General features: G+C 44.8%; 2 protein-coding genes across 2 annotated transcripts; one reads left to right on the plus strand and one right to left on the minus strand.

Annotated features, from left to right (window-relative positions):
- Positions 1–3381: 3381 nt before the first annotated feature.
- Positions 3382–4962, plus strand: AOL_s00173g300 (uncharacterized protein; the record flags this gene model as incomplete). Its single annotated transcript, XM_011128042.1, has 1 exon — positions 3382–4962. The coding sequence occupies one exon, from the start codon at positions 3382–3384 to the stop codon at positions 4960–4962; it is 1581 nt and encodes a 526-aa protein (XP_011126344.1).
- Positions 4963–6127: 1165 nt separating this feature from the next.
- AOL_s00173g301 (uncharacterized protein) lies at positions 6128–12537 on the minus strand (the record flags this gene model as incomplete). Its single annotated transcript, XM_011128043.1, has 7 exons — positions 6128–6274; positions 6337–7045; positions 7130–8548; positions 8613–8713; positions 8798–9501; positions 9569–10272; positions 10328–12537. 7 exons carry the CDS (start codon positions 12535–12537, stop codon positions 6128–6130), a joined length of 5994 nt encoding a protein of 1997 aa, XP_011126345.1.
- Positions 12538–12544: the final 7 nt, after the last annotated feature.

The raw sequence follows: 12544 nt of genomic DNA on the forward strand, positions 1-12544 counted from the left end.
CTTTTCTCCCAGATAAAGCCTCTGTCAATTCAACCTCTGCTTTGGAATCTTGGAATTCCTGGAACCCCCTCCCACAAGTATCACCGAGCCTTTGTGATCCCCTTTTACTATTGTTATTACCTGTATCTGGTATCCTAGATTTGGGGCAATGCTGTTCATATCTTACCCCGGTGATTGATGATACAGGCAAGGAGTTAGATGTGTTTATCCATGAGGTCCAAGCATATGACCCGCCGTATAATGGTTGTAGCAAGCGATACTATTGTTTGTATGATAATTGTGTGTATAATATGGGTCCTGTTTCGGTTTCTGAAGAAGGGTTTGAGAAGCATTTGCAGAGTTATCATGGTATTGAGGGGACGTTCTATTGATTCTTATGGACAATATATGATGACCAAGGTTTAGGTATCTATGCATGTCATTTATTTGAGTATTGCAATGTGGTTGTGAAGCTAGCTATAGGATCTAGTCTCCGTTAGGATCTAGACATCGAAATACGAACTGCGTTGTCATGTTGGATTCACAATGTTGGATTAATCAGCACTGCCACGTGTGGCTCGTGATGTGCCTTGAATCGTGGCGTGATTCAGAACTTCAGATGATACATGTAATTCTTAAAACCCGATTCCGGGGTTTTCTCCACGAGCTAACCGACCGGATTCCGGCAAAGTTGATTGAATTCAAATAAACCAAGCAAATATTTCATCATTATGTCGAAGTTCTGTGAATACCTATCTGTTAACATATCGATGAAAACATTACTATTAATTTTTTTAATATTGGTAATGGAGTAAGGTGCTAGACTTGTCCAGAGGCGGCCTACCCACAGTAGTTACTCCGTATATGGATACTGTTTGACAATTTTGCCAACTAATCCAATCCCGCGATGCTCATCTGATATCTGCAGGAGAAATACGGGAAGAAAGCGGGGTAAGCTCTTAAAAATACACGAAAAATAAAGGGGCACACTATTCCTATGGTCAGCCAAAGAATATAAAATAAAAATCAACAAATCAATATATCTGAAATCAAGAAACAGAGGGCTATAATAGAAGATTAGATAGCGTTATCGGCTCGAGCTGTCGCAACTAGCGACAGCCTAAAATCATAGTAAACTAAGGTGCACTGACGTACGCGGCTCAACGTTAACAAGGTGTGGAAGCCCGTCCTGCGACGGGTTCTGCGAGTTACCCTTACATAACGCCAGTCTGGCGTGGGATCACTAGTTGTCAGTTGACAACTTTACCGAGCACGGATTTGCTTAGCTTGTGCATGTGGCTGCTAATTGATGCGGCGGTGCTTCAAAAAATTTTCGTTTCATCCCGTACCCGTCAAAGTTTTTTTTCTCTATCTGTTTGTTTTGTAAACCTTTTGATGGTGATGATCACAATATGATAGATCTTTTATTATGCAGATTCGGAGGATACCGTGAGCAAGGGTTATCATCGGTATTCGATCCACGTGAAGGACCCCCCTCTTATGCATAGTATGCGTGGTCGAAGGGGTGCAGAAAGGGTAGCGTAATCCCGCCTCCCAAGGAAGCAAATGATGAACGTCCACCACCCCACAGAATACTTATGATCGGTTGCATATTTTTTTAGCAAAGAACAGATCGTTAAACGCTTCCTGTTTTGGAACTTTTCTGCAACTTGGCCAGGCTGGGGTTAAGATTCTTTCTAATATAACATTTTATTGGATTCCCTTTAGCAAGTTGGCCTGTAGAGACCACCTGCCTGAAAATGCGGGATTTTTGACGGGAAGAGTTGAGGTGAGGTAGGCAGGCAGTGGCTGTGGGGGAATTGTAGTTTTTTTGGTGTCTGGAATACAAACGTTTAGCCTTTGTCCGATGGTGAGACTGGGTTCGGAGGGCAGTTTCAGGGACCAAGTTGACGGCAGGGTGCTTTGTTCCCTTGTCCAACATGGCACGACTGATTTTAATCGGTAGAAATGTGCACTGTACTGTGTAGAATGCTTTCCTGCGCCAATTGCGTGGATTTCTTTAAATATTCTCGGTCAGCCGGCCGATTAATTCTTGCAGACGGGTGGTGGTCGGTGGGGACGGTTAACGGCTTTCCCTTTTCAATCAATTGCAAGTGTCAAGCTGCAAGATACATACTTACTTACCTGTAGGCAGTATGTAATGTTAAAGCTTTCCCATATGCAGAGAAATGTCCAGTTCTGAAAAAATTGATCTTCGGTGCTGTTACACGTTGGCGTTTACATGAACGGGATTTGGAGGGAGTGGCCCCTGCAGCCTGACCAAAGCCTCCCCACCTTTCCAGCTTGGGGTCCAGGCACCATTCCAGACTGGGTTAACTGTATGACAGCCAGGAAAGAGGACAGGGCGAAAGGGAATTAAACGGCAGGCAGGCCAGGCAGGCCAACTGTTGCAGAGAACTTACCTAGTTAGACAGACGAACGACGTGGGGAGCAGGCTTAGCAGGTTGAATTGTCGTTATGCAGTTTTGGTAGGCGGTATTAATCTTGTTAAATTGCCTACGCACCCCCCCAGCCAGTGGTTATTGAGGCAAAGAAAGGGAGAACTGAACTGTTCATTCCTCGACTCCTTTTGCCAGCATATCGATCTTCATATTTTTGTCTTTCGTTATTTTCTCTTTCGATCTTTGGAGACGAGCAAGTGGAATTGAATTCCTTGCGGCTGGGTTGTAGGATTTCTCTTCTATCGATATCGATCAGTTAACTCTCATTCGACTGCCGCTGCCAACATACACTACAGACCGGAAGAATCTATTTATCGATCAAGCACTCACCGTATACTACGTCTGTAAGTAACCAACCAACTGTGAATATCCACCCTTGAAAAGTCGATACCTATCGTCGTCTGTCTTGTTTGTGTTTGTGATGTTGGTTGGCGCCTGGAACCATGATTAGTCTACAATCATGAGCGGCTCGAGATTGTGTGTCCGTCTGTTTCTATAATTAATCCCCCATCACTTCCGCACCATGCTTTCATGCTTCCATACATTCGCATATGTATATATGTAGTATGTATGAATTCATTTGGTCTTACCTCATCTCTGCTCTTTCTCGTTGCATCTTGACGCCGTTTCAGAGTAAAATTTGCCGGGTCTTTTCCTTCACTAGTTCGGGTTTCCCTGGTGGTGTTGATTGATGTTTGCCTGCCACCAATTCATTCGCTGTCGGCCCGGGTACATCCTTTTCCAGCTGCCAGTCTGCCAGTCTATTAATTGATATGGTTATCTAACATTCCATCGCTCCTGTTCTAATATTAATTCTTCAAGACTATCGATATCCCTCTTAACATGCTCCCATTGATGCCGACATCGTGAACATCCTCCCCCCGACATTCCCACCGCTTGTTCGGTGCTTTCATTCAGAATCACCTTTCCTATCCTCACAATGTTGGCGATTCCCCGTCCGGTTCTGGCGCCTTCAACACATAATGGTGTTCCGCCGTCTAGGCACGACAACAACAACAACGACGACGACGACGACGACGACGAATCTTATCTAGACGATTCCCCCAGCCAGCGTCCTTCTGTCTCCGACGACGTCGACCGTTTTTACCTCCCAGTATGCTCGCCCGTTGTCACAAACCAACCTACTCCTCTTCCTCCCCTATCCTCGATCCCAGGGAACTTCCCGTCTGCTAAAGATGACGAGGAAGCCGAAAACAAACCAACAAAGCGGACATCGCCGCTGGTAATCGTTCAAACTGGTGTCTTCTACTTCTTTTCCTGCGGTTGGTGCGGTATGACCGAGACTTCCAAAAGGGTTCGGAAGGAAGCAGAGGTGGCGAATCAGTCTCTTCGTGAGAGATGGAGATACGAAGTGGAAAACCGACCGAAGGCGCTTCGAAAGTTGATTAAGACCACTGCCGACAATGTCGAAACAAACATTGTGCCGTCAATTATGGCTCGCGTTTCTCATCATTACCATCACTACACGGGGACTGAACAAACAAATACAAAACAGGGTGATGTGATGTCGATGGCTTCGTCCGATACATATGCACCTATGGCATATTCTCGATGGCGGCGACATGAAGTTGTGCGAGCAAGGGAAGGCAGCCAAGCCGCTCCTCTCATTCAGAACTTCGCTCAGGCGACGAGTGCGACTCACGGCCCTAATAACGATTTAATGTGGATGATGGAGCCACCCCCGGCACCGGTATGGAAGAGCGACGGGAAGCAAGCACCGAGATTAGCACTAGCCGATGAGGACGAAATGCTGCAGGAGAATATCAAACCACGCTTGGTTTCTAGGCCGACCGCCCCAAGCAGACCAAAGCCGACAATCATGAGGATTGCAACCTTACCTTCTATTGAGTCTTTGGCTAGTCGGGTTGCTGAAGAACAGCAACAGGAGGCTGTTAATCTCCCAAGAATCCCGCCCACAGCTCTTCAAATCTCATCGCCTTCGTACACTAACCGGCGAATCTCACGTCCACAACCACTTGTTCTTGGTGAGGCTCTGAAGGAAAGTACTTCCCGTCAGCCACAGCCAGCATCGCCACAAACCCCACCCTTCTCTGCTCCAGCTCGATCCTTGTCTTGGGAAACAACCACCGAAATCACGCCTAGATCATCTAGCGAGCGTGATTTCAACATCCATGGCTCGGACGGTGCATCTTCTCCAACCACAATCTACTCCACAGCCCCAGTTCCTCGCCTTGGCTCTCCATCTCTCACAAAGGCCGCTCTAGCCTCGCGAGATGAGAATGGAAACCTTGAATTGACATTTGGACCTAGACGTTTGAGTGTCACTGCTCTCAACAATGCCACGACTACCACACTTGCCGAAAGCAACGGTAGCACCCTCATGCTTGATAAGGTTATCAGCGACAGCTTTGACAAGGCCTTTACCCCAATCCCGGATTTTTCAGTTTATTCGATCTCGCCGCCTAATTCGCCGCCAAGATCTCCGGGTTCTAGGGCTGCCAGGAGAAGAAGTATTCCTTTGACTGGATTTAGGGTCTAGGCTACTAGATCATTATTAAAGGTTGCGCCCGTTAGCTACCTACTGGTAGTGCAAAAGCTAGTTATTTGGAGGATGCCCTTTTTTTTTTCCGAGTTATCCAACTCTTTCTTTTATATCCTGTTACACAAAGCATCTTTTTTTTTTACAATTGGGTGGTCAGTTTTTTTTTTTTTTTTGCATTGGCTTTGGGAATTGGCGTTCGGTTGTATCATATTTCCTTTCTACCTTACTCTGCATTTAGCTTGTCCTTTTTTCTGCTTTTCATTCATGATAGTATATTGCTATCGAGCTTTGGTTGGTGTGTCAAGATAGTCGGAAAGGTCCGGGGTTCTATTGCTTCCCTCTCCACAGGAAGCTTTTCTTATCATCAGATTGCTTTTACCAGCCGTGGCATCATCTGAGGATTTTGAGATGAAGATTCTTTTTCTTTTTCTCTTTTTCTTTTTCTTCTTTTTTCTCTTTTTCTTAATTTCTCTTGTAGATACCACTTTTAAAATATCTTTGCTTTTTTTGGTATATATTTCATATTTTGATGTCTTATTACTTTATTTTTGGTATGACAAAAACTATACATGTCCTTTCATTTCTTCGTTTCAACTTTCTATTCCTTTCTTACCTTTTATTTTTCAACTGTATTCTTTATCGATTGACATCAGATGTAGTTGTTGATAGACTAGATTGTGGTATGGCATAGGGGAGGGTAGATTTGAGGTGTCGATGTGTTAGGAAAGTGCAACTAAGATGAGAGTTAATCGAAAAACTTTGATTTATCCTTGCGACTTAATGTGGACGCTTCGTATATTCACTAGCTAAGCATAAGAATTGAATGAGATGTTAGTGCTAGCACTACCAATATTCCGTTCGATTAATTTGATTAAGCTTATTAGCTTATAAGGGCCGAACCATATATATTTATCATCTTTCTGAAACCTGGCAATGAGAATAACATCAAAATCTTCTACTACGGTAAGAAATTCGAATCTATAATTAATAGGATTTGTGGGTAACGTTATAACCCGTTTGGTACTTTGTGGTTGAGGATATAACTATATCTTCAGGTAGAGGAAATAGTAGTCGCGTATTGTAAGGAAATAGAATACACACTGAGTTTTATAAAACCAGTAGATAGCTCGACTAGTATACAGGTATCCACCAAAATTCAGCCCTACAAATTTAAATTCTGCATTCTGACATCAAGGCCCGCGTCCCGAGTAACTCCTTCGACCGAAATGTGATGTTCTCCACCTATCCGGACTCCGCATTCATTGCAATTTCCGATTCGCATGGGTTGGCCACATTCTCCAACAGTGAACTACAAGAGAAATGCATATTAGCTACGATTGTTCACAGTTTCTCGGAAAGTATATCTCTTACCTGGTGTCCATTAGGGCAGACGTACCAATGCCCAGTTCCTCCAAACTCACGGGTCATTGCGTCATAAATTTGCTTCATCTCTTTGTTTGTAACATTGGAATAAAAAATACCACCTCGGACAGACTTTATCGTCTCTTCAACTTCGGATTTGAGCCCTTTACATGTGGCAACAGTATCACAGATTTCTAAACATTCTGCCAAGTCCTTTACGATATCTTCTTTGATATCTGCAGCAGCTGTGTCGGATATTTTGTCTTCCTCCTTTTCCATTTCGTCTCTATGCTTGATATGTAAAGTCACAAACTTTGCTAACGCAATGCGAGCTTGGACTTCAATTAGTTGGTGTTTTCGTTCTTTACATATCTGGACCAATTTATCGCAGTTGAGAACCGTGGAGCTGGTATTGGCGGCTATAAGTTTCCAAAGCGCCTTCTTCATCGAAGCTGGTGTCGTCGTCCTACTGGCGATGATATCCATATCGCAAATCTTCGAAAGGATTACTCGCAATTCTTGGTACGCCCCTTCAATGCCGAATCTATATTGTACTACTGAAGGATTATATTCATCCGCTGTAATACCGTATTTGCGACACGCTGATACTGTAAGCTCATAGACGCGGTGGTACGGTTGTTCTTTTTCTAAGACCTCGGAGTTGTATCGTTTGATCACTTTCGATAGTGTCGAACATGCCTTGTAGCGTGCGTCGATTCTGTAGAGAACATTCATTAGGATTAATCATGAGACTCCTATGAATCTGCTGGTAGACTTTAGGATGAGCTGGCTGTTGACTTACTGCTTCATATCTTTCGGTTTAAATGCTTCCCTTGATTTCTCTAAGTTATCCTGGAATGAGCTTATTTGTGTTATTATTTCCATCAGTCGATTGTGCGAGGCGAGTGTAAACTGTCTGATACAGTTTTGCAGTTGGTATTTCTTCACAACCTCGTTGTATCGGACGGATGTCGTAAATGGAGCCCGACAATTTGGACATGTGAGAAGCTTCGGCGCTGACTTTTCCTGCAAGTATCTGCCTACGATCTTCCAATCTTCCGTATCGTCGAATGCGAAAAAATCTTTCATGTTTGCGGTTCCGTCAAGGGTACTGACGGTATAGTAATGGTTGCATGGGAGAAAAATTATTGGTTCGTCCTTGGAGTCTCGATAAGTCCCGAGCATCAACATGTCTACTTGAAAATCTAGGACCTCATCGGACCCACACTCCCGGCAGAACTTCTTGTCCGGGCACTTCTCTCCGCAGATTGAAGGGCACTGATGACCGCACTCGAGAAGTTTGGGGCAGAGTTCATCGCAAGGCAGGATGTTGCATGAAACACCACACGGCATCAAACATTTCTGATGCGCACAACCAAGTGTGCATTGTTCCGCACACGGTCGACAAGGTTCCTTGCACTTCTTACTACACTTAGAATGCGTACAACGGATCTCGCACTCTATTTGGCACGAATCGCAAGCTTCACCATCGTGACACGCTTTCTGACATGAATGCGAACAAGTGTTAAAAGGACGATTGCAAATTTGCTGGCAGTCGCCGTGGAGGATGGTGAAATCTCCTGGCGTTTTGGTAGATGGTTTTCTGCAATTCCGGCATTGGTTTTGACAGCGATGCCCACACCCAAGAAGGTTTTTACAGACAGCAGGGCACCGGTAGTTGGGTGAGTTGACATCACGTCCGCAATCGACTGTGACCGTGTGATTGCACCCCGGGACGATCTTCTGAACTTTTGCTGTGCAGTAGTAGGATTCGGCTGCCTTTTGGTACTCAAAGCATGGCATAATTGTAACTGTATGACCGCACTTTAAAGGAACATCTCGATAAGGATGGCGGCATGGTGGACAGGGCTGACTGCATTTTGAAATGCAAGGGTGGTCGCAGCCTATAAGTTGTTTCGGGCAAGGTTGAGAACATGGCGCAAGTTTGTGGAGGGCAGTCGAATGGCATTTTGAAGGGCAAGCATGGCCACATTCAAGTCGCGATTCGCATTTAAGATTGCATCCACCTTCTGGAGCGTATGTGATGAAGTCTTCTTTCGAGGCCGCGCGGATCGAAGTCTCCTTGTGACGGTCGCATTCTAATTCAAAAGCATCGCCGAGACAGTTGTTAAGATTCATTTGGCTTATGACGTTTTGCCACATTGGTACTGATCCGGCTGTATTGGCGTCGCCGATGATGTACATTCCCCATTTGGCGCGACTGAAATATACTATGGTTAGAATATCAATTGGTCAATTTGGAAATCGGATTATATATATTTCACCTCAGAAGAACGTTAATACGGTTGCTGGTCTTTAAGAAGCCACACTGGCGCTCATTGTTACTCCGAACAAGGGAAATAATTACTACATCTGCCTCTTCACCCTGAAGCACGGATCGAGTCATCGTTAGCATATGCGTGGATACATAAAGGGTTTGATGTTAGTTAGTCAAAACTCATCTGCATACTTGAAAATTATCAATGGTTGCAATTCTGACGGCCGTAGCAAGACTTGCTTTCCTGATCACAGTTTGAAGTGTTGGATCTGTTGGCTTCTGGTCCTCTTCGTCATCAAGGAATTCTTCGGATTCATCCAGAGCCTCTTGGTCCCGACTTCCAACGATAATATTCATGATATTCCCTAGCGATCTCCTGAGTTTAGACATTTGTCCAAGGTAGGGGGTTAAGACTGCTATCTGATGTTCCTTAAAGACGCCCTGGTGTAAAAGATGCGTCACTAATGAAATAACGATGTCCTGTTCAAAGTCATTTGTATAAGAGGTCGTCGCTTTTATGGCATCACCTTTCGAGTCTGGGTGCTCATGGGTCATCCAGAATAGCCGCTTCTTCATGCCAGGGATCGGTGGATAATCTGGGACAGCATCTAGAAGATTGGGATAAGTTTTCAGTCTGATTAAGTCTGCGATCGTGGGATGCATTCGACGTTGGGTATTGAGACTAGCTATAGGAAATTTGAGGCCCCTATTTCCATAGGATTGTTGGACAAGTTTTTCGAAGAGCGATACGTCTAAACGGTATGCTTGGCCTTTTCTGCTTTCCACGGAGAGGTCGTAGTTTGCAACGTGGGGCCTTAGTTGCTCGTGGTCGCCAATTAAGATCATGTGTTCAATTGATGGGATAAGGGCAGTGATTGTATGCGCCTCCAGAATTTCTTTGAAATGCAATTCATGGTTAGTAGTACGACTTTAAATTACGGAGTTGATTAAGACTGGTAATACCTCCAGCTTCTTCACAGAATAAAACTTTGGCATGAATTCTTTCTAGCATGTCAGCGTGACCAGCCAAACTAGAAGTTGTCACACCGATAATATCCGCTGCTTGTAGAAGTCGTCTATCTCTTTCTTTCCTGAGTGTCGATAGAGTTTCACTCTTGATGCGGTGCTGCTTCGTCACATCTGCAAGACCAGATATTGAGTTGCTAAGGATTTCGTCTTTCCAGAATTTGAGCACCGCGAAGATCTCGTGGCGACTCAAGGACCATGGGTCTATATTGCTGTTTATAAAAGATTCGACAGGTCTATTGATTTTTCCAGATGTAGCCTTCTTCCTCCAAGCCGCGAAGGGCTTCCGTTTTCCACGTTTGACCTCAAACCCCTCAATGTCTTGATTTTTTGTAAACAGTGCTTTGAAAAAGACGGGATAGTTCTCGTTGATGTGAGAGCGAAGCGTATATTCTGAGTCTAGGGAGTCGAGAGTTCTACAGTACTCAGTAGCTTCAGATGCTTGTATCTTAGTCGCATTCCTAAGGTCATACATTTCTTTTCCTTCAACCCGAGTATTGCCAGTTGACATTACGAGTTTCCTGAGAAGGTAATCATCAAGCTTTTCGGATTTTGACCTCGAACCCAAACGGACAATGTTGTTGATACCAATAGTCAGAAGATGTTCGAGGAATTGGTCCAGAGCATGGTTTGTATAGCAGCTATTTGCATGTCAGATATCAGAAAGAGATGCGATGGAGAATCACACTAACTTACACGCAAACTATGGGGCCCAAGTCAGCTTTCTTTTTGTTGGCGAGTAGAACTTTGACAATCTTGGTTCCAACAAAGCTTTTGCCAGTTCCTGGGGGTCCTTGGATCAGGCCGACTTCGCGGGAGAGGGCTTTCACAAGCGATCGTGCCTGTCCGTCATCTAGGGTAGTATTCTCGAGTAACTTTTGTGTGTCAAAGTTATGTTCTGTTGGGTAAAGGGGGACTGGATCTTTTGGTGGTGTAGTAAAGATTGATTGTAAATCGAAGAAAAACCCAGGACGCGAAGCATATGGTGGCGGCCGAACATCAACTTGAGAGTTATCTTCGACAGATTGTTGGAAATCGAGGGACGGATCAGGTGCGAGCCAATCGATGAAGGGAATTGCCTGGGTATTACTTATACGGTTTTGCAAACCTTGTAGGATAGGCCGAAACGCTGCTAACAAGGTTTTTGGAAATTCAATAAGGCTGACTTTGGAAGAATCTTGGAAGTATCTCAATTTGAATAGCCATTTGATATCGTCTTCCCTGACGGCATTCGCAAAGCTTAGAATAATCCCGGCGCGAGCAGGATGCCCTGCTAGAGTTGATAAGCTTTGGTCAGGCCCTTGCGTCATAGTCTCCCGGTCTTGCTCTCGGATATCTCTCTCCGTCACATATCTATCAGCGACAGTAAAGAAGACTGCTTCATTTGCATCATTAAGGACACAGACAAGGGAATTAAAGGCAAGGACATCTTCGTGCGCCCACCACTCCCGTCGTTCACGGGGAGTCGAATTCACCATTGGTTGGTCGAATGTGATACCTACCTTCAGCCCTTGATTGGCGCTAAAGAAAACATTTTCCACTCTGACATTTTGGTGAATTAGTACGGCGGTTCCTGCAGTGAAGAATCTTTTTACTCCATCGAGCTTTCGCCTTCTGGATCCTCGAAGAACATCTAAGTTTGCACGGTTCTCTATGATTTGGCGAAGAGATTCGCGAAGATACCCTATACTATCCTCCCGAAGCAGCCGGAATTGAGTGTCAAGAAGTTTCTTGTTTCGGTCCAAGCGGAGCCCCTCCCCTCCAAGTTGGGGAAGATATTCAGGCACATCAGATCTAATCTCTTCAGCAGTAGGTAGGATAAGGATGTTTGCAATCGAAGCATGATCATTATCGTGCCTGGGCCCTTTGTCCGAAAGATCTCCTGGTAGTCGTATCGTATTCTGTATTGCAGGGTGAAGTTTCTGGCTTGGATGCACAGCTCCTTCTCCTAAGCTACTTGATGCGGGTTGAGTGGGGATTAAAGAGGGAATTTGCTCTCCAAGCTCTAGTTGCTCGTTTAATATTTTGAAATGTTGGTGAAGCGCCCTCATTTCAGGGTTTTCTAGCAGCTTCTGCTCATTAGCTTGTGATAAAGCTTCCCTTACGATTGCTTTCATTCCATCTTGCAGGATCGCATTTGCTTGGTTCAGATGGATGGTGTGTCTGAGAGCTGACGCAATCATTGAAAAAACCTTTAGGTACTCATCAGGGTCATGGGACATCAAAGTCTTCAAGCGTGATAGTATCCTAGGGAAGAATTTGATGCTACGGGTGCCAGAGACGCCGTACATAACGTTGTAGATAGTACCGGCGTATCTTTCGACGACGATTGAGTTTTGAAATTCAGTGTTGGTAATGATCTTGAGAAATGGAATAACATGGGCGATAAAATTAAGTTGCCCGGTGGTTCCATCATATGCCAAATTTGCATCCAGGAGCTGGCGGATGTGCTCTAGGTTCTTTTCATCCGCAAATTCTTTTATCACTTCCTGGACGTTTTCGACATCTTTGGTTGTTATGATTTGCAGGGCTCCTTCAAGGAAGGTTTTCATTTGTACCGATGAGTATGGGCTTCGGATCCTGCAAATTTTCCTCCAACTTTCTAAAGGGTTGACTGGCCTGGATGCAGGAGCATCTGCAGTGGTTGCAGTGGTTGCTACATTAGGAGTGACGAAAGCCCTGGATGAAGCAACTGCTGAGCTGCTCGATGGTCTACCTTGTGAAGCCTGATTGCCAGATTCGCTAGTGAAGTGACCGCGGGAGCATTTTATGCCGAAGCGACAGTTTCCTGATCGTTGATAAACTCTGCATGCCTCTACTAGGTTTTCTTGATGCGCATATTTGCATTTAGACCCTCTTTTGCATCTCTTCTCGCGCCATTCGAAGCAAATCTTGGCACTTGACATAATGGAT

The sequence above is a fragment of the Orbilia oligospora genome (assembly GCF_000225545.1).
Source record: "Orbilia oligospora ATCC 24927 unplaced genomic scaffold scaffold00173, whole genome shotgun sequence".
NCBI lineage: Eukaryota > Fungi > Ascomycota > Orbiliomycetes > Orbiliales > Orbiliaceae > Orbilia > Orbilia oligospora.